Here is a 25,811-nt window from a genome sequence, read left to right on the forward strand (position 1 = left end):
ACGACTCCAGGTGTGTTGTGTATTTTTTCAGAAGTGGCTAAAGGGGAGGAGCGAGCAAGCTTTGACACTGCAAAGCAGCGTCGAGAGGCGCTCGGTGCGCTTTTACGACTAACAATGTCCTGGTGAAAGTGAGCAATTTTTGCTTGGACTTGATGGCCTGAGGTGTTGCTCTGGCCTGGTTGTGCCTTCAGTAACGTGTACGACGGGTCTGCGGTGATCATGGCTTCGCTTCTGCACCCCTGTCCAGCTGCCTACTTCGCCTTGTCAAGTATCGTCCTACTGCTGCTGCCAACCACTGTCACCGCGTCTCAGGGCGACAAGGAGCCAGTCTATCGAGACTGTGTGAAGCAGTGTGTTCGCACGAACTGTACCGGGGCCCGATTGAGAGGTTTTCAGTCTATCCAGCCGCGGTACATGGCACTGACAGGTGAGATTGGGCCGTAGCCACTGCCAGGGATCCCGCCAGCTAACTGGGTTGCCATCGTTGGCAGGCTACCTTTTCTTCCTGTTTGTGTGGTAATGCTAGGGTAGCATGGTTGCTAGTTAGCTAGCTAGCTGACAGCTTCGGACTTATTTTGAAATGAGAAATCAGAACTAGCTAAACAGCTGACATTATCGGTACACAGAATACAATGGCTAGCTTGCTTGTTAGCAATATGGTGGAATGCAGAATTTGCATTTCCCAGAAGGCTGCATTGTTAGCTAGCTAGAACCGTAGCTAACTAGCAAGCTAACTAGTCTAGCTATCTTATAAATGTAGAACACAGGTAGCTGTCTAGCAGGCTATTTCTTCTAGCCGTCTGAATTTGTAATCTATTTTATTTATACTCTCACAGAAATGTTCGTGCTGCACTATTTCCCCTGTTGCTCTTCAGTCAACATCCGGAGTTGACAGTACACTCTCTCCACATGGTTTTAGTTAATGCATTGTGAGCGACATACCTATCTAGATAACAAGTGCACTGTTTTGTGTATGAGATCATTTCATACACAAGACACTGGACACATTTCATCTATTCAAATTTTTAATTGAATACATATGGGCTTTGAATAAAGGTGAAGTAATTACAAGAAAATTGAAGGCTGGAGCTTTGTGTATATTAATACTACGATATGCGCACTGTGTAGTTTACCTGGCTGAGCTGGTCAATTCTGAATAGTTTAAACCTTGCATTTACTGATTTACAGTCCCGAGTTCCCACTGTTGCCAGCATTTAGGTCCCCAGTTATTGAGACTGCTCGTCTCCAATGTTTGTGTTTGCTAGTTGTTTATCTAAGTCCTAACTTCCTTAAGTGTTTAAAAGCTGAAAGGCTTCAGTGCATATGCATCACTGTCAGTGTATATAGGTTGGTGGCAAGTGTTTCAGTGCTCTGGTGTCTAAGGGTGTCAGTTTATGCTGACATGTGTGAGAATGCCAGTGTTTGCTAATGCATGTATGGTGTGTGTTGGCACTTTTTGATGTCCCAAGGTATGTGAATCTCTGTGAATGCCTAGGTGTTTTACATCTGTGTGAGTGGCTCAGAGTGTGCATATGCTGGTGCATAACCTCATCTGTCCCCCTGCCCAGGCTGGACATGTCGTGATGACTGCCGCTACCAGTGCATGTGGACCACAGTGGGGCTGTACCAGGCTGAAGGGTACAGTGTGCCCCAATTCCATGGCAAGGTCAGGAGCTCTCCACACAGTTATGTTCAGATAGAACCCCCCCTCCCCATGATTGTCTTTCTGTACTGTGTTACTACCTCGCAGCTCCACCAGTGTTTACCACTACTTCTCAAAAGATTAGTTGCTGCAATATCTGTTGTTTGATCTTAACTATAATGGCCAGACTCTATCAAATTAAAAAAGATAAACACAAACCATGAGTGGCAAGGAGCAGCCAATTGGAAATAAATAAGACTTTAAGATGAAGTCACACTTTCTTGTCCTGAAAACAAGAGTGAGTGACCTTTACTTAGATACTCTTTTGATTCTTCTGATGGGCGACACCTTGCAGTAAATGCTTTGTGTTCGTTTTTGTAATTGGCATTATTTTTTGTTGAAGTCTCTCCCCCTCCACATTTTTAACATGCTTTACTGATTTTACTCTCCATCTCTCTGTCATACAGCAAGATGTAGTTTAGTATTTCTCAATCCTGACCCTGGTGACCCACTACATATACTGAGTTTAGGCTAATTTAATTTTCTGAACAAAACAGGCTCTAGTCTTAATTAGTCACAAACATTTCACTTTTATTTAATACACAATGCAGACATACAAGAATATTTGGAATATACATATGGAATAAACATGGAATATTATATGTTCAGTGACAATATTATGAGAAATAAAGCAAAGATGCTGCTTATTTCATAATGTAAAATCTGCTTTGGTCTTATAATCATATTCACATCAGTTCATGTTGAGCAGTAATTACCTTCTGTAGATGGCGAATTTGCAAAAACACCCATTGGTCACAGACAGTCAGGACTTGCAGAGATATGAATTCAACACTGGATATTAATGGATTTGCCATCATTGATCATTTTCAGTTCAGTGTCTTTTCTGGGAGAAATGTGTAACTGGAGGTGTGTTTCCTCTTGAAATTTGTTGATTAATTCTTTCATAGACAACTTTCAGATCATTAAGTGAAGAGGTAAGCAGCTCACACAGTGGATCTCCAGGACACTGGCCATAGAGTTAGGAAGTCCTAGGCTTATGGTGTTCTGATCTCTCTCTGTGTCTCCCTCCTTCTCAGTGTGTTGCATTGTGATTGTGCTCCGGTCCCACCTTCTTCTTTCTCTTGCTTGCCCTCTCCCAACAAAATCAGTGTCTGAATTTGAAGTGTTGAGAACTGAAATATTTTTACTCCATGTTAACTCTTTGTGTTCAACTTCCCTCCTTATCTTCCTCTCTTAGTGGCCATTTGCACGATTCCTGTGCTTTGAAGAGCCGGCATCTGCCCTGGCCTCGCTGCTGAATGGCCTGGCCTGCTTACTGATGCTCCTGCGTTACCGCAGTGCTGTACCACGCCAGAGCCCCATGTACCACACCATCACCGCCTTCTCCCTGGTGTGTATGTGTGTGTGTGCGTGTGTGTGTTAGTGTGAGGGAGAGATTGAAGGAGGGTGAGGAAATAGGCGAGAGAGAATGGTGTATTGGGTATAGATGCATCAATTAAATGGGAACGGCATGTTTTTGATGCAGCTCTCTCTGTCCTCTGTCAGGTGTCTCTGAATGCCTGGTTTTGGTCCACAGTGTTCCATACCCGTGACACCTATCTCACAGAGGTAACTCTTCCACTGTTGCAATGCTTGTAATACAGTTAACTAAGTATAGAATATAACAAACCAAATACCTGTTTTCCCATTAGGCAATAATCCACAGCCAGACTCTTTCCCCTACCTTTCCAGCCTCTCTGTCCATTTCTCTTTGGAAGGAATAATAAAGTGTTTGAGAGTTTAAGGACAGGGTGGCTGTGTTTGAAAGTGTTTTGCAGCAAGCGCTTGTGTTAGATGGTTGTCTTGTTGCTATGCAATTACATTACATTACATTCATTAAGTGGACGCTCTCACCCAGAGCGACTTCCAGTACAAGAGAACAGAAGTGTATCCATCCAAGTTAAATGAGCAGTGCCGCATGCTCTTGCTGAGAGATTGAATCAGTTGTGTGTGGTTACTTTGCAGAAAATGGACTACTTCTGTGCATCAGCTGTCATCCTGTACTCCATTTACCTGTGCTGTGTCAGGTAAGTGCATCTGTCTGGTGTGCCGGACGGTGTCCCATGCCTACAGAACCCTGTGGAATGCTGTTGTGAATACTGTCAGACTGGTCGGTCATGTCCAAGCTGGTGGATCCTCTTTAGACCTCAGCAGCAGGAGTTTTGTGCATGTCATTCCCGCCCTGCGGAAAAGCTTTGTGTTTTTGCCATGCATGCAGATTGCGCAAACGCAAATTGGCATCTGTCACATTCCCACCTCTCTTTTCTTCCACCTCTGAGTGTGACCCCCCCTTCTGCTCGTTCTCTCCCTCAGGACCCTTGGGCTGCGCAGGCCGGGTGTGTCTAGTGTGGTGGGAGTCCTGTTGATCCTGGTTTTCACCTCCCACGTCTCCTATCTCACCTTTGTCAGCTTTGACTATGGCTATAACATGGCCGCCAATGCCACCATTGGTAAGATGGAGTGAGAATGTGGAAAGCAAATGGGGAGGAAAGACTTTGCCTTCATCCAGGTACAGGACTGATGGATGTCCGTGTACCCTTATATTCACAACATACATGCATCTGTAACAGCGGTTCCCACGTGAGCTCCTGCTATCATTTTGAGGCGTCATTTAATAGATTCTGAAATCTCACCATGTGTAATCCCCTGTAGACCCTGCAGGTCTTGTGCTTTGAGGAGTGTTATATTGCGGTATATGACCTCTCTCTCTCTCTCACTGCCATGCTCTGCCAGGAATGGTGAACCTGCTGTGGTGGCTGTGCTGGTGCTGGCAGAATCGGCGCACACTCCCATACTGGTGGAAGTGTGGCGCTGTGGTGGTGCTGCTGCACGGCCTGGCCCTCCTGGAGCTGCTGGACTTCCCCCCACTCCTCTGGGTGCTGGACGCTCACGCCGTCTGGCACCTCAGCACCGTGCCCGTCCACTTCCTCTTTTACAGGTGAGGGGTTCAGTGCTGACCGCTTCTGTCCATGTGTCAGCATGGCCCAGTCAGTGTGGCCCAGGCCCACCGGGCTCAGCACTGCTCCACACCGGGCAAAGGCCTGCAGAACATGCATTTATGCCTTGTTTCAGATCTAGCTGTGGTAATGTTCTTACTCAGGCACTAAGCCAATGCCCAGCATTAGTGCAGGACAGGAGAGTGGTGTAGTGGTACAGAATAGGGCCAGTAACCACAAGGTTGCTGGTTTGATTCCCCGCTGGGGTGCTGCCATTGTACCCTCGGACAAGGTACTTAACTGAAAAGTTGCCTCAGTAAATATCCAGCTGTATAAATGGATTATAGGTTAAAGTTTTGCATATGTAAGTCGCTCTGGATAACGGCGTCTGTTAAATGACAATAATTTATTGTAATGTGCACACATCCTATACTATCAGCCACTGATTGCAGGTCACCAGTGGCTTATTTCTTTACTGTACCTCCATCTACTCTTGAACCTTGATTTTATTAATTGACTTTGTGTTTTTAAATTTTTAATCTGCTTGGCAAATACTGGGAGGTCAGTGCATTCTGGTCTGCAGCCTCTCCTCCTGCAGTTAAGCAATAGTGTTTAAGACATAATGATTTCATTCAGGGCTCATTTCCCTGCTTGCTCTCACCACCACTCTCTCACCTCCCTGTCTCCTTCCTTCATCCTTCTTTTCCTCAGTTTCTTAATAGATGACAGCCTGCACCTACTCAACACAGAGAAGGCTGGGGTTAAGCTGGAGTAGGAGCCAAGACACATTTCCCTGCCTCTTCCTGCGCACTCCTCTGATCAGGGCAGCCAGCACCATAAGGGGGCAGAACTCAACCGACATTGCAGTTTGCACTTTTCTCTGCTGTGTATTGAATTCTGTTGATAGATTTCATTTTCTTTCTTTTTTTTAAGATTTGTATTTATCATGACTTTATTGAACATTGCATTCACTAAGCTTTGCCTTGTAGAGACTACTCCAACAGAGTCCCAAACAGTTAGCCAAACAGTGTTATAAAGACAGCGTGTGCTGTGAGGGAACAGAGAACTGGCTTTAAAATGAAAAGCTGTCTGAGACAGGCTGGGCTCAACCCAACTCCACATTACTGCACCTCTGGTAGATCTCACTCCACTGCATTTAGCCAATAGAGGCCTGTAGGCGTATCTACCTTTCAAAAGGCTGTAACACAATGCTCAAAGAGTCAGTGTTGCATGAGATAGCAGTGGTATAATGTGGGGACTGGATAAGTACTAATGCTTCCCTCTACCAAAATATGCGGATGTCTTTTCTTTGCCATATGCAGTGAAGGCTTAGACACTCATAAACAAGCATTGCCTTTGTTAATTGCCCCATCCTTATCTGGTTGAATTCCCTGTCTATATTTTATTGCCTGGATCAATTTTAAGTTGGCAAAAGAAGGATGAAGTATCAAAGAGTGATAGTAGTAGTTGGATGCAGTTTTTCATTGTAGGTTTTGTAAATGAACGAAATGGGCTACTGAAATTGAGAAAATGATTTTTTAGGTAGTACTAAAACCAACCAATAGAGGGCATGCAATAGCCTTTGCTCTGCAAAACGCAGGAGATAGTGAAGAATAAGGTGCCTTTTAATTTAGGGGTGAGTCAGCAGCCTCCTTAGATGAGGATTGTTAGGGCCACATGGACTAACTGGGGTCTCTCTTGCCCTCCCTCTTTCATTTTTTTGCTTGAATTTTGCTGCTTTATTCCATTGAGAGGTTGTGGTATCATTTTTCTAACTTTTGTTGTGATTGTTTTAATGATTATTACCATTTGTGCTTTGTTTGCTGTTTTGCTCTGGTTGATTTTGAGTTCTTTGGGGTGGGTTAGGGGTTAAAATATGGATATTCATTTTATTCACATTCACCTGGATGGCCTTTCTGTTTGTACAAGAAGAGAGAGACTTTAAACCTTTTCAGGTGTAGGGAGCACAAGGGTGACAGTGGTAGAGGAAAGGAAGGGCAGATTTGGAAGAAAACCAAATGCAGAGGTGAAATAAAGAGAACAGGAACAGAGTATAAAAATGAGGGGGAGACAAAGTGAGGGATACAGTGAGTAGAGAATGAAAGAGTACAGGTATAACTATAATTGATCCTGGTTTGGCATCCCAGAAAACTAACTTTGTTTGCATACGCATGTATGAAAGAGCAAGGGAGATAGTCATTCTATGTTAACATTGTGTTCTTTGCATGCCACATACCTGTAGTATGCTCTCTGTCACTGACCAGTTTTACCTCATATTTGAAGTTCTGTCCTGTCAAACACGTTTGTGCCTGACGGTCTCACAGGGAACTGTGTGTTTGTGGGTGTAGCGTTATGTGTTAGGAAACCTCAGTTCTATTGTTCTCAGAAATATTAATGTGAAACATTTACGTTGAGTTTGCCCACATTGTCTTCTGTTAATTTTTGAAAACAAAAGTGCCATTTTCCTTTGTTTTCTTTGTTTTTCTGCCTTTTTGAAGTTTCACTGAGGGGGAGTTATGAATAGGAAGGAAATCTCTCACACGAGAGAAGACAACAGAACCACAGGAAAAATAAGAATATATAGTGGTATAGTAGTCTCTGAATTCACAGTGGCTGGGTTATAGTTAATGACAGTGTGCACTGTGTCCTTGGATGTGTGCAAGCTTTGTGGGACCAGATATTTTGATGATATGACACTGTTGTGATCTGTGGATAATGGAGAGTAGGTTGTCATATGTGGTTTGTCCTACAGTGCATCATAACATTGGCCTACTTAATGTGTTTTTGACAAAGATTGTGAAGCAGATTGATATCTGTGTGTGTGTGAGAGAGAGAGAGAGAGAGAGAGAGAGAGAGAGAGAGAGAGAGAGAGAGAGACAGAGAGAGAGAGAGAGAGAGAGGGAGTGCTATGAAAGTGCATGATTGACCATGGGTAAATATAGCCTCTCTGAGAGCCTGAGAGAGAAGAGATATGTGGGGGGAGGGGTGACAAGGGATTCAGGAATGGTGACAGAGTGCATTATATATGACTCAGACAAGGCTCAGAGAGTTTTATTTCTCTGGCAGTCTACTCTTTGCTTTTGTTATCCCCCCAACATGACATTCCAGAAATGAACTTGCCATCATTTTTGTGCTTAAGCTTGCCAGGCCTTACTACAGTCACTGCAGGGTTTTGTTAGTACATAGGTAAGGTCAAAGCCCGTTCCCTCTTTATTGTTGGTGGAGACAGATAATCGGATAACAGTTGTGTCATTTTAGGAACAATGTCATTGTATTCAGGTCCTAAGGTGTTCATAGAGTCACAGAATGTTATGTTTTTATTTTGTTTATACTTTATTGAGATGATGTCACTTGTCAAAGCACTAACAGAAATGCCCCGGGTGCCACATTGCTGAGGTCCCTCAGAGACTCCTCTGCCTTCACAACTAGCCAGCATGACCAGACACCGCTGGCGTAGTGGTGCCCCCTGCCTGCTGCCCTGTGCACCACAACATCCCTTGTGAACTGCATTCTACTCCTCTATGACACCATGTGGTTGTTTCAAAGCTTTAAGAATTGAAGAAATAAAAGGTGTCCTCTGTTATTAAAAAAGTTCCTAAGAATTATATCCTCTCTCTCTCTCTCTGTTGTAATGTGCTACATTTTTGATTGCCATGTTTGGTGCTACACTCGTTTAAACATACAGAGCAAAGAACACTTGTACTTGTTCTGTTTGATTGGATTTATAAAGGCAGGAGAAGGGCTAGAAGAAGCATGGCAGTTCCGTCTCCCGCCAGACTGGAGGTGTGCTCACGCAGCTGCCTGGCATCTCTCACCAGCCTGTGAGCTGCTCAAGGTCTCCAAATGTAGTGCAACTCCAAAACCAAGACACAGTATCACAGACTGAAGATAACAGTACTTTATACATGTGAACCCAACGTTCCTGTTGATGCCACATCATCTTTCCTTGTGATTTAGGCCACACATTGACCAAACATAATGGAATGGATTTAATAAAGTGGAAAAAATCATTGGGTATTGTATTGACTAAAACACAAGGCAGAGAATATCTGTATATAGAGAATACCAATGACTGCAGACAAACTGTCTTTTTAAAGAATTCACAAATCACTAAAACTAACACTTTCCACTGTAGTGTCCATTATTAAGAAATGTAAAACTAGTGGTGGGCAACAGTAACACCCTTGTCAGGAAGAGGACATGTATCTTTGCACCAGAGGCTGAAAGGCAAGTGGTTCAGGAAGCAACTTTAAATCTGAAAGCAACTCTTATTTTCTAAAACAGACTGACATCTTTGGGTACAAAAAGTGTTAAAAAGTAGCATTTAGCATCAGCTGGAAGAATTTGACTTTAATGAAACAGGTGCCAGCAAGAAACCTTTTCTGAAGTCAAGCTGTATAAAGTGGCATCTTGAATTGTCTTAAGATCAGATGAAATAAAAATTGAGGGTTTTTTTTGACTTGCTGATCAAAGTTATGTTTGTTTAGGGTTGTTTTGCATGTTTAGCCCCTGGAACCCTTATTGACATGGAGTCATGAACTCCACCATGTACCAGGTTATTCTGGCTAAAATAACCTAGTTTCCCTTGCTGAGGAGTTCAACCTTGGCCAAAAACAAACATGCTGGCATGACAAAGCATTTATCAAAATCTACAAAGAAACGGCTGAAACACATCAGTGTTCTCAAGTTTCCATCTCAATTGCTAGAGCTCAATCCATTTGACCATTTCTGACTCAAGAAAGCAGTTCACACAAGAAAGAAATATGCGAAGGACCTAGAGCGATTCTGCCTAGTGGAATGATCAAAATTCTACCCTCAAAAGTGACACATCATAAAACACTGCATGAAGCATCTTGTCTGTGATTCATGCCAGAGGATAGCATATACTAACTACAGGGGTGTAAATGGGATCCTTGTGTTTTCTGGAATAAAATGTATTGTTTATTAACATTAGGAAGTTGATCTGTGTAATGCTATAAATATTAAAGTAAAACATTTTAATTTGGCAGATAATTCAGACACAAAATGTTTTGCTATTATATAACGTTTTCTTCCTCTTTAATTAGGGATATGAATAAATATGAAAGACATACACCAACTGGCGAAGGGGTTTTCCCTTGCTCTGAAGCGTTGAATACTTCAGTTGTTTGTGAAATCTCAGTCCTGCCGTCCAGTACAGGCTAATGGCCAGTTAGCCGGCTTCGCCCTGTCAGCCGTTTGTGAGGGGAAAAAATGATGACAGATTGTACAAACTTTCTACAGAACACGTTGTGTGCAAATTTTCTGCAACAGACGTCGTTTTGGACCCGTGAGCACATACAGCGCGCTCTTACTCTGCTGTGAGAGTTATTAACTGTGGGTTGTACTATGACCCGGGCATGCATGGGTTGGGGGGTGGGCTGCTGGCACACTGGAGTGGTGGGGGGGGGGGGTTTCTAATGAATAGAACTTATTCTTCTTCGTGCTGATCAGTTGGGTTTGTGGGACTGAGAGCAGTGCAAAACACGCCAATGACTTCAATTTTATTCGTACGTGGTAAACTAGAGAGAATATTATTCTGAGGTGGTGTAAAACAGCTAAGGAACTAATCAAAAATCCTCATAAAATAGTACCTTTTCAGACGCTCACCTATATTTATGTTAAACTGCACTCGAAAGTGCAGTAAAAGGAAATGGTGAAGAATAATGAGTCATAAATACATTGCGTAGCTAGCTTCCAGACTTAATGACTTTTTGACTAGACTGAGGCGGGCTGAGAGTCATTCTGCCCCCAACTGCCACTCCCCACCCTGGCCTGTGACGGGAGCGCGCTTTGCGTTATGCTACGGTTTACTGCCAAGCCACAGACAACGCTGAGGTTGTGAATCTCGGAGAGGAAGTTGCTCGGATTTACAAACAACTATAAAAGGAAAAAAAATAAACTACTGGAATCAACTTTTTTGAAGTACTCTTCGTGCCGTGGAACAAGTTACAACAGTAACTATGGAGTAATGGTCTGCGGCACAAACGATGGAGACGGCGAGAAGTTTGCTCTTTCTCGGGGCCGTACTAGTTGGAGTTCAGAGCGCAGTGAGTAGAGAAGGTGGGTCACATTGAAACTTTTCTCTCGCTCTCTCTCTCTCCGGTTAACAGGGAACCTCATACAGGGAAGTTGTGGCAGGAATCAGCGAAGTAGTCAAGATAAGACAAGTTCTCAGATTTGGAGGGGCAATACTTGACCGACGGCACGAAGTCGTTGTGTGACTACAATAGCCTGCATTCCAGTACAAGTGCAGCCAGTTCACTCCCGCAGTGCTTTTGTGATTCTTATTTTATTATTAATATTCGATGAAAACTAAACAACTGATAATATAGAGTGTCTTTAGAAATATTTTAAAACACTTATGATGGACTAGCACTTTGACAAGTTCATAAGGATATGAATGTGGATATTTAACTAATTAACCAAGCAAGCAAGACAAGCGAAATGAAAACCTGCTTTGCAACTTTTATTGACGACAGCGCGAAAGCCTTAGCTAAAGTTATAATAATAAAACCAGTCCCGATTGTAAACAAAGTCAACCTTAGCTGCTGTATTCAACTGAAACCAGTTCTATAGCCATTGTATTGTGCCAACGCTGTATTGTGTAGGTTATTGCCGTAAATACTTGCATACATTATCATCATACTTCAGCGAGTCTTCTAAAAGTTATTTTGAAATCTCTCTCTCTCTCTCTCTCTCTCTCTCTCTCTCTCTCTCTCTCTCTATCTATCTATCTATCTATCTACCTACGTATCTCACACACGCCAAAGGTTATAATTTATATACATTTAGTTACAGGCATTTAATGTACTTGAGGTGGCCCTCTATGGCAGTGTAGTCAATATATGCTTGTAAAAGCTCATGGGTGCTCCTTCGCACAGTACATATGTGACTTTGTGATAGATACGGTATTATTTCTGAAGATCTGTGGTTGAACAGTGCACTCCAAGTCACAGTACCTTGTACTATTAGCTGATCAAAAGTTGAGTACTTTTTATTTTTGCTGTTGATATTGGTTTCCTGTTCTTCTGTCTCATCTTTCAATGTACCAGTTGCTTTCTCTCTTTCTCCAATCTGGGTCTTGGAGAAATGTTTTATACATCTTTTTTTTTTTTATATCATCTCAGAACATTTGTAAAATGTAAACTGATTCACATATTTGGTATAATTAAACTAAAAAGTCATGTGTTACAAGTATTCAGAGAAACCGATTCAGAATATCTGTTGCCAGGAAACATTGCATAGACCCCAGAAATAAGCAGCCTGAACACGGCATGGGAATTTGCAGCCTATGAGAGGAAAGTGGGGAGATTTGCAATAGATATAAGATGAAGTTTATTTCAGCTTCTCGGGGGCTGTTGACTTTTAAAGGTTTACACCAAACAGCAGTTAAATCATTTACACATTAAATGTTAGCAGAATATTTGCATTCCTCTTCCAAATATGTCTTCCATGAAACAAGAATTTCACATAATATCAATTCATAATGGCTTTCAAGTGACAGAACTTTGCCTTTCTTTGCTGCATAAGATGAAGTTGGTTCTAATACAGATATCTGAATTTTCTGCTAAAAGGTTCTGTGATCAGACTTTTTAGTTACAACCATTGACAAATCTTTGTGGCTTAATGAAATGTCATAACACTATGTGAAAGAAAGAGCTGATGTTTGTCACTCACACTGCATCGGACACTTGTAACCTAACAAAACTCCCTCACACTCTTGCTTTTTCCAAAACAATACTTATGCCATTTCCTTCTTCTAGACAAGTCTAATTTCCATTAAGATGAGTGAAACCTGGATGTGATGAAAAACCAAAAACAATGTACCAGGAACTGAAACTGTTAATAGTATCCAATCAGCATGCAGCAGGGCCTCTGGTCCATTGCCCTAGATAACATGCCTTTTCCTCACTGTGGTGATTTTATTTATTTTAATTTATTCAGTACTCATGAAACAACCCATTCAACATCTCTAGTCTTGCCTAGGTGATGTTATTCTGGTATAGACACAATGCTAAAATTATGGCTGTCATTACTGAATTCTCACCTGTGAAATCAGAACTGGGGGCTGTCAAAAAGACCTGCAATTTGTGTGGCAGGCTGTTGGTCTCTGTAGGACTGGACAGGCATGCCACAGCCAACACAGTTTCAGATTGGAGACAAGAGCCTCAACTACCAGCACTGTGTCAGGGCTGCCTCCTTCAGCCAACCCTCAGGCCTCACACAGTGCTGGTAGTTGAGGCTAACTGGGAGGCAGTGGTCCACAATCCAAATGACTGACACATTAATAATGTTCATGCATCTTTTTAGCTCATACTTATTAATACATGGACAGTCCTGTTTTCTTACACTCCCTGTAGCCCTCACTTTTTCACTGTAGGAGTATGTGTTTGAAAGAGGTGAGAGGAAAAAATAAGTGTGCGTTTGCATGAATGTGTGTTTGAGTGATACACAGTAGGGTTGGGGAACAGATGTTCCTTGGGGGGCTGTAGGGTCTTCTGGGTTTTTTGTGCCTTGGCACTTAATAGATTAATCTCAGTCACTAATTGGTTGAAATATCACTTCAAGTTCTTAATGCAAACCAGTTGCTGTTCGGATGATTATTGAATTCATTCATTGATTAATTTAATTCATCTTTATACCTAGTTAATTACACCTGGAACATTAGGTGAGATGACCCTCTTCTTGATTAATGAATTAGATCTTGCACCATTGCACATCCACAACCAGCAGACCCTGCAGCTCCCCAGCAAACTGAACTCCATCAGTTAAATTGTTTTACAGACAATGGAACCTGTGTCTCAGGAAGGCTCATTTACATGTCTGCAGAAGGTTCTGTCTATAGGCAAACATTTGGTCCATGCAGTAGCATAGCGTTCACGGCTGTTCGTGTCAGCAGAATGATTAGGTTTAGCTGCCTTTTTCTTCTTGAACTGTAGGCGGACCATCATGATGGTTTGTGTGAAGTGTAAAGACAGTCGCTCTGTAACATTTCTTTGTGTTTGCCCTGCCTTGCAGTACCTGGTATACGTGTACATCATGGTCATCATTTACTCCCTCCAATAAACCATGCTTGATTGGAACCTGTCTGATCTCAGATATTTCACAAGAAGTAATTCGTAGAACTGTGAGTGAACCTTACTCATATTATGAGTAGGCTGCCATGGGACTGGGAGATTTTGGGTCGACACTGAGTGAAGTTGGAGTGAGCTAGTATGTTGTGTCATTACCTCTGGATTCAGCATTTTCACAGCAGTACATCGCCGGCTATTGGTCACTAATGCTGCCTTACAACGCTATAAAGTATAAAGCAAGTGCTATAGCTCCAAGACAAATTATATAACCATGAAGCGTTGCAGCTCAGTAAATTCTTCATGTTCTCCTTTTGTGCAGTGGGTATTTCCATTTAGTCTGTCCTGGCATCTTTTGCATTTTATCATTCTTGCTATAGCTCCATCCAGCTTTTCTCTGTGGTTTTGCACAGAGGACTAACAGCTTATAGAACTTTTTGTTGCCACATGATGTTACTGAATAGATATCTTTTGTCAACTGCTGTCAGTCCCTCTCTGACACAGAATTCTACTCAGAACAGGAATCAGTGAAATGTCAATGCTTTCTGATATCCACTCATGCCTGTAATTCACTCAGTAGAGAAATTATTGTCACTCATGTGGTTTCTCACACTATGCAATCTGATGTGTTAAGCTCAGGGGCAGTTTCAGTATGCAAGTGGCAAATTAATTTAAAAAAAAAAATCACAAAGGAAATTAAAATAACTTAATTGTAGAGTGTGCACATGGTATTGGGGTAAAGGCAGGAAATGGTGAAATCACAATACTGGAGCCGGTGGCTGGGTGAGAACTGAGGCAGGCTGGCTTTGATTTGATTTGTTTTTATTTGTATTATTGATCTTCCATTCCAGAGCACTGCAGAGCCCATACATGCACTTAGATAACACCAGTCATACAGCTTTTTTCTAAAGTGCTGTTGAAGTCAGAGAAGCTGAAGTCCAAAGGTCTCTCTGTTGTTCTCTCTCTCACTCTCATGCATCTCACATACACACACTTAAACTGTGTACATGTACACAAATGCTCATACGGAAATACATTTTGATGAGTTTGAAGTGATGCATGATGCACAGGCATTTACCCTATGCACAGTAATGAGTACATTTTCTCTCTGTCTGTCTCTCTCTCTTGCTCTCACACACAGACACACACGTACACTGTCATACACACACATAGAACTCTCCAAGGAGTTGGCATTGCAAACATTACAAAGGTCAAAAGTTGGGGCTTGATGTGTAACTGTGCTGTACCAGGACTGTTATCTACTGATAGTTCACACCTAGGAACAGGCAGTCATACCAGCGGGTGGGAGAGTGGGGGATGGGGTATAATATATTGTGTGTGGTTTTGTGTATATGAACTGCCTGTCCATGCGTTGCGATATGTATCTCAATGAACAGTGTGTGAGTGTAGTGGCTGGTACAGATCCTGCTTGTCCTGTCTGTTGAGCAATACTTGTTTGTTCTGAAGTCAGAGGAGGAAAGGAGCCTTGTTTGGAGGCCAGGGCTACAATGTTAAAGGTGTGTGTGTGTGTGTGTGTGTGTGTGTGTGTGTGTGTGTCTGTGTGTCTGTGTGTGTGTGTATGCATCCACGGGGGGAGAGGGGTTGTGTAGATGCATGTGTATATGTGTATGCATGTGTGTGTAATTTTGGGGAGGAAGACACTGAAATAAATGTGCAGGGCAAGGTTTTTTGTGATTGGAGATGTGTTTATGTGTGTGTGGGTGGGTGGTTGTGGGGGTGTTATGGGGGGACTGAGTAGTGGAGTTGGTGTAGTTTACTAACTGTGGAAGCAGCAGCATTGGCAACTGGGAAATCCAGTCGTGTCAGTCTGAGCACAAACCCCAGCAGTTTCCTGCTTGGCAGCCAGCCATGTGCAGGTGCGGCTGAATAACCTGGAACCTGGTGTTGTGCTTTGAGGGAGGTCACATTCTGTAACCAACCCCTTCGGTGAGCTCATCCTGGCTCATGCTTTTGAATTAGTCACATTTCTGTGTGGCATGGGACACAGTGAGCCCATGTAAGCTGATGAGGGATTGCCCTGTTGATGCACATGTGTGTAACACAGGCCTTACTGAGTGGTGCAGATGCACGCTTTTGGTCCAGTGTTTTTCCCGTGTTGTTTTGCCAGCCTGGAATTTAAATGTGACTAGAAGTAGGGATAGGGCAGTTGAGGTTGTACACCTAGCGTACTCAGAGAAAGGGTCCAGTGTCAGAGACTGCCTTGGACCCTGCGCAATTTATTTCTGTTCCTTATAAAGGGTCTGCACTCTGCTCCTTCACCCACAGGGTACAAGAATGAGGTGTGGTTGTCATTCTTGACATAACTTTTTTTAACACCCTTTATTATTCAGCACCCAGGGGCATTTGCACTGTGCATTGAAAGCAAGCAGTAAATGCTAAAGACAGGAGGTGCTTTAATCTGGACTGTGAAGTGTGCGCAGAGGCATTCCTGTTAAAGGATGGGTGCAGCATGCCAGGGGAGGTAGTCTTAAGTTCCTTTTAATGTTCACTGGTCAGTGTGCCATTTTCTTTATTTCCACTGGGTGGTTGCCACAGAAACAGCTTGGCACGGGGATTTGGTGGGGTTGCTAGGATACAGTGGTCTGCGATGGTGTCTGCCGCGCATTAGCGTGCATGTCCGTGTGTGTATGGGTGTCAGCTTAGGCCGTTTGTGACACAGTGACACGCATAAGGCCAGTACTTGTGCATGTCCGAGCAAGAGAGGGAGAGGAAGGGGGGGCCTGTCTGAGAGAGGCGAGGCCTACGGGACACAAAGGACACAACACACGCACACAGACACCCCTCTGAGAGCTTTGGAGAGAAAAAAGAGTGGGAGGGGGTTAGAGAGGAAGCGAGAGGGGAGGTAAAAGAGAGAGACTGTTTCAGCTTTTCAGTTACTTCACATACTCATAGTAAAGTTAACTCCATCCTGTTTGTTTCTTCCAGTACTTCCTGATTCATTAAGGATTCCTTTTTGTTTTCAGTTTTAATTTAAATTCCCCCTCTCCAAAACACAACCACTGACATATATATGTGCACACAAAACTGGATCAGCATGATCTTGCCAAAACTTCATTTACGTGGAGGCAGCTAAGACAGAATCTTTGGTCAAAAAGAATTCACTTAGAACAAACAAGTATTTTCAAATATTTCTCTAAATCTGGTTTTCAGAATTTGTCGTCAGTTAACAATCAGACTTTTAAATAAGTAAATAAATTATAAGCTGTGAATCAATTAATCAGTCCATTGCTATTGTGAACTTGTGTTATTTATGACAGCTTTTCCAATCTCTGGCCATACAGGATGAAAGTCCAAAATCCACACACAGTCAGTGCTGTATGGAAATCTGTATTACGCCTCAATATAAACATTTCATACATCTTATAATTCTAATTTTATCTTGTGTGATATAATGCTTGCTGCCTCAGAGTTAACAAAACCTCCTCGTTCAATGGCATTACATTTGAATTCACAAAAAGGCAGTACTCTGATTCAAAATTATAACAATTATATTTGTATTTCTAATGTATGTTGTGACATGAAATCAGTAAGTAATCATTCCTTTAGCCTGAATGTCAGTTTTCAGTCTTATAAGAAGACTGAAGCAGGAAAGAGGGCATCCATACCCTTCCATGCTTTCCTTTGCTTTTTCAATGCACTTTTATAACCCTGAGCTCCTCTCCAAAGAAGGACGGAAAGTGATAGCACTAGAGGAAGAGAGGGCAGAGGTGTATATTTGGAGTGGGTCGGCTGAGGCTGTTACTGGAAGCCAGCAGGAAACCAGTAAGGAAGTAATTTTAACCTGTGTGTGGTCACTAGGTGAGAATGTGTATGTGTGTGTGTATGTGTGTGTGTGTGTGTAGTCCATACACAGCCCACTATGTCATCCAGAAACTGTAAAATCAATTTTCATGCTCTCCTTGTAGTTTTTGGAGAGGTGGGCTGTTCTGTGTTTTCAGTGTTCAGGGCATAATGGAGTCTATAATAAGCATTGCCTGCTATGCAGTGAGGATATACAAAACTAGGTGGTAGTGGTAGAATTTTGCGGGAAAACTCTGGAAAGTCAACATTTGGATCTTGTTCTCCCAGTATGCCTAGGCACAGATATGAAGCTGGTGCTGCCATCCAGCCTGGACAACCATTATGAGATGCTGCGGCTGCTCTACACTGGATGCCAGGTGGTGCATGGCAATCTGGAGATCACTCACCTACATGGGGAACCTGACCTTAGCTTTCTCCAGGTACGGATGCTGTCAGCTATTTCTGTTCTCCAGAGCTTCAGCTGGTGACTCCCACCACTCCCTCTGATGTTGTGAATCCCTGTTCTCTCTCTTTGTCAAACTTTCTCTTTCACTTGGTTCTCCTCTGACTACCCCCCCCCCCCCCCCCTCCTCTTTCTCTGTGCAGGGGATTGTCGAGGTGCAGGGGTACGTCCTGATAGCCCATGTATCGGTGAGCACAGTGCCTCTGGACAACCTGCGCATCATCAGGGGCAGCCAGCTCTACAACTCCAGCTACGCCCTGGCTGTGGTGGACAACACGGCAAGCGCAGCTGCAGGCACAGGGGGGGCAGGACTGAAGGAGCTACGCATGAGGAACTTGACGGGTAAGGGACTGGAGGGGACAAGGGCTGCTGGGAACAAGGGGGGGGGGGGGGGGAGCAGAGGCAGAGGGGAAATCATTTTTAAAAAGGAAGCAAAGAGGGAATGAAGAAGAAATGACACAAGAAGAGGGAATGGTGATGGGAAATGGGCAGAGGCAAAGGTTGCTGGTTCAATTCCCAGGTGGGCTGCTGCTGTACCCTTGGGGGAGGAACTTAACCAGAATTGCCTCAGTGAATGTACAGTTGTGTGAAACAGTATCATATAAGAGTTGTTAGCTGTGCTAGTCACTGTGAGTAAGAGCACCTGCTAAGCAAATGTAACAAATGTGCGAGGAAGGTATGCAGTCAGGTGAGTGGCTATTATTCCTAGTGATGCCAAGGTTGAGGCTGGTATGACCATGTAGCCATCAGTGTACTGGGTTTGATGATGCAGCGTCAATGATCTCTACCTGCGTGGCTGCCCCACAGAGATCCTGTTTGGAGGGGTATACATTTGGGGGAACCCCCAGTTGTGCTTTCCAAACCCCCAGCAGATCCAGTGGAATGACACTCTTGATGAGCAGAACACCCAGAAGCACCTGCACCTGCAACAGCAGCCTTCACATTGTGAGTTTTGGGAGGCCTGTGGGAGGGGACGATGATGTGATTATCCATCAGCACTGCAATAGAGTGTCAGGGCTGTGTGCTTAAAGGTTGGCACATGGCGTTATACCTGGTGGGAACACAGACACCATTGTTCAATGATACCTTTCAATCTATAACAAGGGAGTTTTTCTGAATGCTTTGGCATTTGCTGCCAAAGACAACTGTACCAACAGAACGTTTCTAATTTGCATGTCATTAACGTGATGCAAAGCTCTTAATTTTGGTCTTTAGTCTTCAGTCTGACAAAGTTATAATGTAGTATAATAATGTAGTATATAATGTTTGTATAATATTTGTATACAAATATCATTTTTGTGTTAGTGTCATTTACATGCTCCCTTCGATTGAATGAAAAACATCTTTTTTCCAGCCATTTGCGGAAAGAGGAGAGAATCATTTTCCATATAGCTGTTTTTTTAAATCAATGGAAAAAGGTAACTGTGGGGTCAGTGTCTGGTCTGCCCTGGTGACTGTCTCTCTCTCTGTTTTAGGCCCAGGCTGCTCCTCCGCATGCAGGACCCGGGGCTGCTGGGGGAAGACTGACCAAGACTGTCAGACCTGTGAGTAATGTGGACGTCTGCCCATCTGTCTGCTGTCTAAGACCTGCCTTCGCTAAGGGAGAAAGTTCAATAAATATTAGAATGACTGCTCATGTTTTTGGCCTTTGTATCAGGGGGACAAATGCAGCTCCAACAATGATAATATTGTTTTTACTGAACATATTGTGCAGAATTCCCCTTCTCTCACTGTGTTGTGAGGAGACATTGTGAGTAAAGTATTTATACTAGACTTCTGACACTGACCTCTCTCTCTCTCTCTCTCCCCCCATGTTTTCTCTCTCTCTCCCCGTCTCTTTCTCTCTCTCTCTCTCCCCCCATTTTTCTCTCTCTCCCCCATCTCTTTCTCTCTCTCTCTCCCCCGTCTCTTTCTCTCTCTCTCTCTCTCTCCCGTCTCTTTCTCTTTCTCTCTCTCTCTCTCCCCTGCCTCTTTCTCTCTCTCCCCCTGTGTAGTGACTCACAACTGTGCATCAGGGTGTTTGCGCTGTAAAGGCCCCCTGCCCAATGACTGCTGTCATAAGCAGTGTGCTGCTGGTTGCACTGGGCCCAAGGACACCGACTGCCTGGTAAGAAGAACCCAACCCAGAGCTACGCAGAGATTCACACACACAGACAGACATATATACACACAGACACACACTCACTCACAGACAAAAATGTGGATATATATTTGCACGTGCGCATACGCACGCGCTTTGTACCACAATATATCATAAGAGCCTTTCCCTCCCTCCCCTTCGATCCAGGCCTGTCGTCACTTCAATGACAGCGGAACGTGTAAGGACAGCTGCCCACCCCCCACCATCTATGACCCTGTCACCTTCCAGTCCAAACGTAACAAGGACAAAAAATTCAGCTTCGGTGCCACCTGTGTGAAGGAGTGTCCACGTGAGTCTGCCAACCCCCGCCTGCCTCTTTTTGTTAAGTTGTACACTAATGCTGGCCCCACACTAGAGGATAATTGGGCCGATTTTGGGTCTGATTCTCCCCTCCCAACAATTGCGGGGGCGTTCCCGACTCGAGGCTGGCCTGTACTGATCAACTGCCTGTAGTGTGAGGGGTTTACAGACATCTTAATGTTACTGACTTGATCGGAGACTCCCTGATTTCGAATCGTAAATGTCAAACATGTTTGATACTTACGACTTGAAATCCTGTAGTGTGAAAGGAACAGTGATGGAATATTGAGCAAAAACCCGCAATAGCCAATGAGAGCAAGCTGACTGGGAAGCGTCACCAACCCAGCAATTGACAGTAACCTTCGTACAAGCCCAGAGCACAGTAATATTAATATGGAGCGGCATCTCCATGGCAGTGGAAGGTCAAAGACTGTATAAAAATGACAAAATTTCTAATGATCACAGGTTTCACTCTCCCCTCCACCTGTGTACAAATAACAGTAACGTTAGCTTGTAGCAGTAGCTTGCACTAACCCCAAAACTTTATTTTCAACTCAACTCCAGCTTGCACTGCAAAATGTATAAGCTATGCTGAGCCCATCTTCTCAGCCATGACTTCATCCACAGTTTTTTCTCAAATTTTTTTTTTTCGGTGCAAAACATAGCACACGCAAGTGCAACAATCTGAAGACAACGGTCCGCCTCCATGTTTGTTTTACTCTGATGTCATGTTTGATCGCGAGTTCCTGTGAGATCCCAGGTCTCTGCAATCGCCACTCTGAAATCATTTAGTATAAATGCCAAGTGTGTGGTCCTGTGTCTTGATCGTCTGGTGTGTGCGTTCTTACGATTAAAATATTAAAGATCGGTTAAATCTGTCGTTATGTCTGTGGTCTCCCGTGTTTTTAAAATCGGTTAAGATTTGAAAATCCTCTAGTGTGCACCAGGCATAATCTGTGCTGTCAGTGTGTCTGTGTACTCTCTTTCCCGCTATTTCTCTCTATCATTATCCTGCAGGGTCGTTGCCATCATTAAAAATGTTGGAGGACGACTGCCCTCAAACCATGGCTCTGCACTTTTCATATTATTTTCAAATTTTTTTAACCACCGTTTGCGAGTTTATACCCTGTTTCACTGCCAATATTTCACAGGCTGTTAATCCTGTGGGTTTTTTCCAAGAGAAATATTTCTGAATTATGATTAAATCTTTGTCAGACCAAAGATGATACAAAGATGGCAGTACGAACAAATGATAGCCACTGTTGGACTACTTTCAGCTTCCATAAGGTGTTTCAGTCAGTCATTTCAATTACTTGTCAGCTAAGTGATGCAGTGCTTTCTGTCAGCTCAGAATTAGCTAGATTAGCCTTCTGGCATTAGCTCACTAGCCTATATTTTCTGGGTTATATAGTTTGAATAGTTTTGTGTTGTGGTACTTCTGTTTACATGTAAACGTATGCATCCAAAAATAAACTACTCGCACTGAGGACATCTAGTTGTGAAGACTTGGAATTTGTGCAAAATGTTTGTGAAGAGGCCCAAACCCTGATTGTTGCGTCAGTCCTAACTAGACATTCTATCCCCCTTTTCCAGTCACACAGGTGTGATTGTACTGTCCAGGGACCATCCTGGAATGATCACATGTGTGTGTGATTGTATTCCTCAAAGGGTTAAGAGTTCTCCCTCTCTGACTTTGAGCCATCTTCTGCTGTGTTAGTGAGTTCCCTTTTTGTCTCTCTGTAGATAACTACCTGGCCATGGAGGTTGCCTGCACCATGGTGTGCCCCAAAGCCAACCAAGAGGTCATTGTAACCCAGCCTAATGGCCAAGAGACTCAGATCTGTGAAAAGTGTGATGGAGAATGTCCCAAAGGTAGGTGGGTGTGTGTGTGTGTGTGTGTGTGTGTGTGTGTGTGAGCGAGAGAGAGAGAGAGTATGTAGGCTTCTGTAGCCTGTATGTATAGGCTGACCATAATACAGCTTCTGCTATCCATACAGCTGCTATCCATTCTGCTATACAGCTTCTGCTATCCAGCTATTTCACTCTGTCTCTCTATGTTTCAGTGTGTTACGGTTTAGGCATGGGCAGTTTGCAGGGTGTGCTTGCGGTCAACTCCTCCAACATTGACCTCTTCTCTGGCTGCAAGAAGATCTTCGGCAGTCTGGCCTTCCTCCCTGAGACCTTCCAGGGGTGAGGGCCAACCCCCCAGTACCCACTCCCTTAATGTCACCTCCCGCCCTCAGCTACCCATCTGTCACCCTAATTCCACATAAGTGTAGTGCAGAATTGAGGCTCCAAGTCAGCTGAAATGTTTATGGTCACACTGTTTTAAAAAGCTGGTCATAATTGACAGTCCTATTAACAAAGTTTTAATAGTAACACTGACTTTCATGTCCAAGTGTATTATTTCTGAATTCAATTAGTAAAGGATCTTACTTATCATTACAAATACTTAGTTAAAAAATAATCATGCTGTTTCGAGAAACAGTTGGCTCTCAAAATAAGACATTTTAAATTAAATTTTACGTGTTCGCATGTTTTATATGTGGTTATTAGACATGGTGAACTGAGATCATTTGAATTCAGAGCATTATTTACTTAAATGACTCACAAGTTGCCTTCTTAACCTTGGCTGCCCTACTTTATAGTTAATGATGTACTGCAGTGGTAGGTTGATGTAGGGGAAGTACATACTTTGCATTTAAATGTATTACTTACAGGCCATTTCAAGGAGCTAAAATTGAACACTGGGCTTCTTGGAACTACACGTGATACCATCTAGCAAGACCTGATGGGGCCTTCAGAAAAGACATCACCCAAAATCCCCTCATGAAAATATTGTCTCTGTGGTTTTGCATCTTTGTTACAGAGCCTCAGCCACCAATACCTCAGCTCTTGACCCCAGCAAGCTCAAGGTGTTTGAAAGTCTGAAGGAAATCACAGGTACCTCATTTCACACACTTGGCTATTTGTTTGTGCATTATAAATCCTTTAGTTTGTTTTTGTGGAGTACAAAATGTGGTGACAGTGTTGTATTTTCATGTCTGCGTGTATGTTTTTGTCTGCCTCTGTCAGGTTATCTGTACATAGAGGCTTGGCCAGGGAACTGGTCTGATCTCAGTGTGTTTAAGAACCTGGAGGTGATCAGGGGAAGAATGCTCTACAGGTAAGACTGACTGACTGACTGACTGGGACACCTGGGGTCAACTTTAATGCAGCTTTTAAAAGTTAATAATCATCTTCCCCGCTGTTCTCTTCTTTGGGGTCTGCCCCATCCGTCTGCAGAGGCGTGTTCTCACTCGGCGTGCAGTCTCTGGAGATCGAGTCCCTAGGGCTGCGCTCTCTGCGCAGCGTCAGTGGAGGCCTTGTTCTCGTGCATGGCAATCCCCGTCTGTGCTACACCACTTCACTGTCATGGAAGACAGTCCTGTACCCTGCCCAGGGACCCCACCTCATTGGCAAAGATAACCGCAGCCCGGAGGAATGCGGTATGTCCCCACCTGTGGGTGCATGTGGGGGTGTGAATGACTGAGTGTCGATATTTGTGTGTGTGCGTGTCTGTGTGTGTGTGTGTGTGTGTGTGTGTGTGTGTGTGTGTGTGTGTGTGTGTGTGTCAGATTCTCTAAGATGACCATTACCCACAACCCAGCAACATTCACTCTAAGTCTTCGGGTGTGTTGTCTTCGGGAATGTGAGTCATTACATTAGCAAATATGTGTTTTTTGATTTGTGTCACATTGCCCTGTTGTTGCTCACAGATGCAGAGGGGCATGTCTGTCACCCCCTTTGTAAGGATGGGAAGTGTTGGGGGCCGGGACCGAGCCAGTGTGTGTCCTGTGTTAAATACCAGCGTGGGACGGAGTGTGTGGAGGAGTGCAACGTCCTGCAGGGGTAAGAGAGAGAGAACTGGAGGGAGAAAGGAGCTCATAAACCTGCTTGCAGAAGGAGATGCTCACTGTAGTCTGTCTGTGGTGACGTCCTTTGGGGTCACACTGTGGGAACACGGTTTTTGCAGAAGGTTGCAAAAGTGCATCTTGTAATAAAATCACAGTTAAGGTGAAAATGGCAAAATACAGCAATCTAAGTGTGTGCCAAAACTATAGCAGTCAAAATGTTAACAAAACCAAATCCACTGTGCACTGCATAGGTCTGAACGGGAGTACACTGATGGGTCCCTCTGCCTCCCCTGTCACCCTGAGTGTCATCCCATGAATGGCTCTGCCTCCTGTGATGGCCAGGTACTGTCGCATTTTTTGTTTTTCCGATTGGCTTGGTTTTAAATTTTACATCAGATTATCGAAATTAATGTTTCATATTCCACATGAGAGTGGTAGGACAGGGTGTTGTACAGTACTGTTTAACCTGTTTTTGGTCACTGCTATGCTCTGGCCTACAGGGGGCGCACCAGTGCAAGGAGTGTCTCCACCACCAGGATGGGGAGGTGTGTGTCCCACGTTGCCCCAGTGGTGTGAAGGAGGAGCACCACACCATCTGGAAATACGCCAATGCCACGGGGCACTGCCTCCCCTGTGGCACCAACTGCACACACTCGTGAGTACAGCTCCTCCCCCTGGCCATAACACTGTGTCTTGGCACCATCAGGAGGTCCTAGCTGTCACCATCAGGAAAGATTGATTTTTGTGCAGATTGTGAGAATTTGATAATGTCGTGGTGTCCTGTATCATTGGAGAGGACAAAATTTGAAAACCCCAGTTTCATATATGTATGAAACCAAGACACAAAGTAGAAATTTGACTGGTGCATATCAATCAAATGTGATGGTACACTAACTCTGACTTTAGATGTCTGAAGTTCTGTGGTCTGGTCTTAGGTGTACTCAGATGGATCAGAGAGGCTGTCCTATTCACCAGAAGACAGGGTAAGTAAACACTTCACCATCATAATTATCAAGTGCTTACATTTAGAGAAAGAGAGCTGCTGTAATATTGAACCTTATGATGAGACAGAACACTCACAATGAATGTTAGGAGGTCAATTTCAGCTGTAGCTGTGACAGACTGGACAGCTGGTTGTTTGAGTACATAGGGTGTTTTTTTTTTTTTTTTGCTGCCCCTTTCTAGGCCAGCAACCTCGATCGCCGCGGCAGTGGGCGGAGTGGTGCTCTTCTTCATCCTGGTGGCCCTGCTGGTGTTCTACCTGCGCAGACAAAGACACCTGAGGAGGAAGGAGACGATGAGGAGGATTCTGCAGGAGCATGAGGTGCAGAGAGGGGGAGAGGGGGAGAATAGGACAGGAGAGGAGGAGGGTGGAGGCTCTGGCTCTCACGGGGGCAGTTGTCCATTTGTGGTCTGACTGCAGTTCATGTAGTTACGTTATTAACTGAAAGGGCAAAGGGTTGTCATCTAGAAATGTGTGT

General features: G+C 43.8%; 2 protein-coding genes across 3 annotated transcripts in view; both read left to right on the plus strand.

Annotated features, from left to right (window-relative positions):
• Positions 1-15,260, plus strand: pgap3 (post-GPI attachment to proteins phospholipase 3). 2 transcript variants are annotated; one of them, XR_005005130.1, is made up of 9 exons: positions 1-427; positions 1,569-1,666; positions 2,901-3,053; positions 3,209-3,271; positions 3,668-3,729; positions 4,016-4,152; positions 4,436-4,640; positions 5,350-7,461; positions 15,248-15,260. XR_005005130.1 is itself a non-coding variant. In XM_036535478.1 (8 exons), exons 1-8 carry the CDS (start codon positions 220-222, stop codon positions 5,411-5,413), a joined length of 990 nt encoding a protein of 329 aa, XP_036391371.1. In that variant the 5' UTR covers positions 1-219; the 3' UTR covers positions 5,414-7,472. The 2 variants fall into 2 exon arrangements, 1 of the variants encoding a protein (XP_036391371.1); XM_036535478.1 differs by lacking the exon at positions 15,248-15,260 and having other exon boundaries at positions 5,350-7,472.
• Positions 10,254-25,811, plus strand: part of erbb2 (erb-b2 receptor tyrosine kinase 2) — a 22,400-nt gene continuing 6,842 nt past the window's right edge. The window contains exons 1-17 of the mRNA XM_036535233.1: positions 10,254-10,719; positions 17,820-17,971; positions 18,138-18,336; positions 18,802-18,939; positions 19,470-19,538; positions 19,989-20,101; positions 20,282-20,423; positions 22,178-22,306; positions 22,498-22,624; positions 23,304-23,377; positions 23,510-23,600; positions 23,720-23,922; positions 24,193-24,325; positions 24,582-24,672; positions 24,831-24,985; positions 25,266-25,313; positions 25,516-25,654. Coding sequence (XP_036391126.1) covers positions 10,647-10,719; positions 17,820-17,971; positions 18,138-18,336; positions 18,802-18,939; positions 19,470-19,538; positions 19,989-20,101; positions 20,282-20,423; positions 22,178-22,306; positions 22,498-22,624; positions 23,304-23,377; positions 23,510-23,600; positions 23,720-23,922; positions 24,193-24,325; positions 24,582-24,672; positions 24,831-24,985; positions 25,266-25,313; positions 25,516-25,654 — 2,076 coding nt within the window. The 5' untranslated portion in view covers positions 10,254-10,646. The remainder of the gene's footprint in view (positions 10,720-17,819; positions 17,972-18,137; positions 18,337-18,801; positions 18,940-19,469; positions 19,539-19,988; positions 20,102-20,281; positions 20,424-22,177; positions 22,307-22,497; positions 22,625-23,303; positions 23,378-23,509; positions 23,601-23,719; positions 23,923-24,192; positions 24,326-24,581; positions 24,673-24,830; positions 24,986-25,265; positions 25,314-25,515; positions 25,655-25,811) is intronic.

This window comes from Megalops cyprinoides, chromosome 1, assembly GCF_013368585.1.
Source record: "Megalops cyprinoides isolate fMegCyp1 chromosome 1, fMegCyp1.pri, whole genome shotgun sequence".
Taxonomy (NCBI): domain Eukaryota; kingdom Metazoa; phylum Chordata; class Actinopteri; order Elopiformes; family Megalopidae; genus Megalops; species Megalops cyprinoides.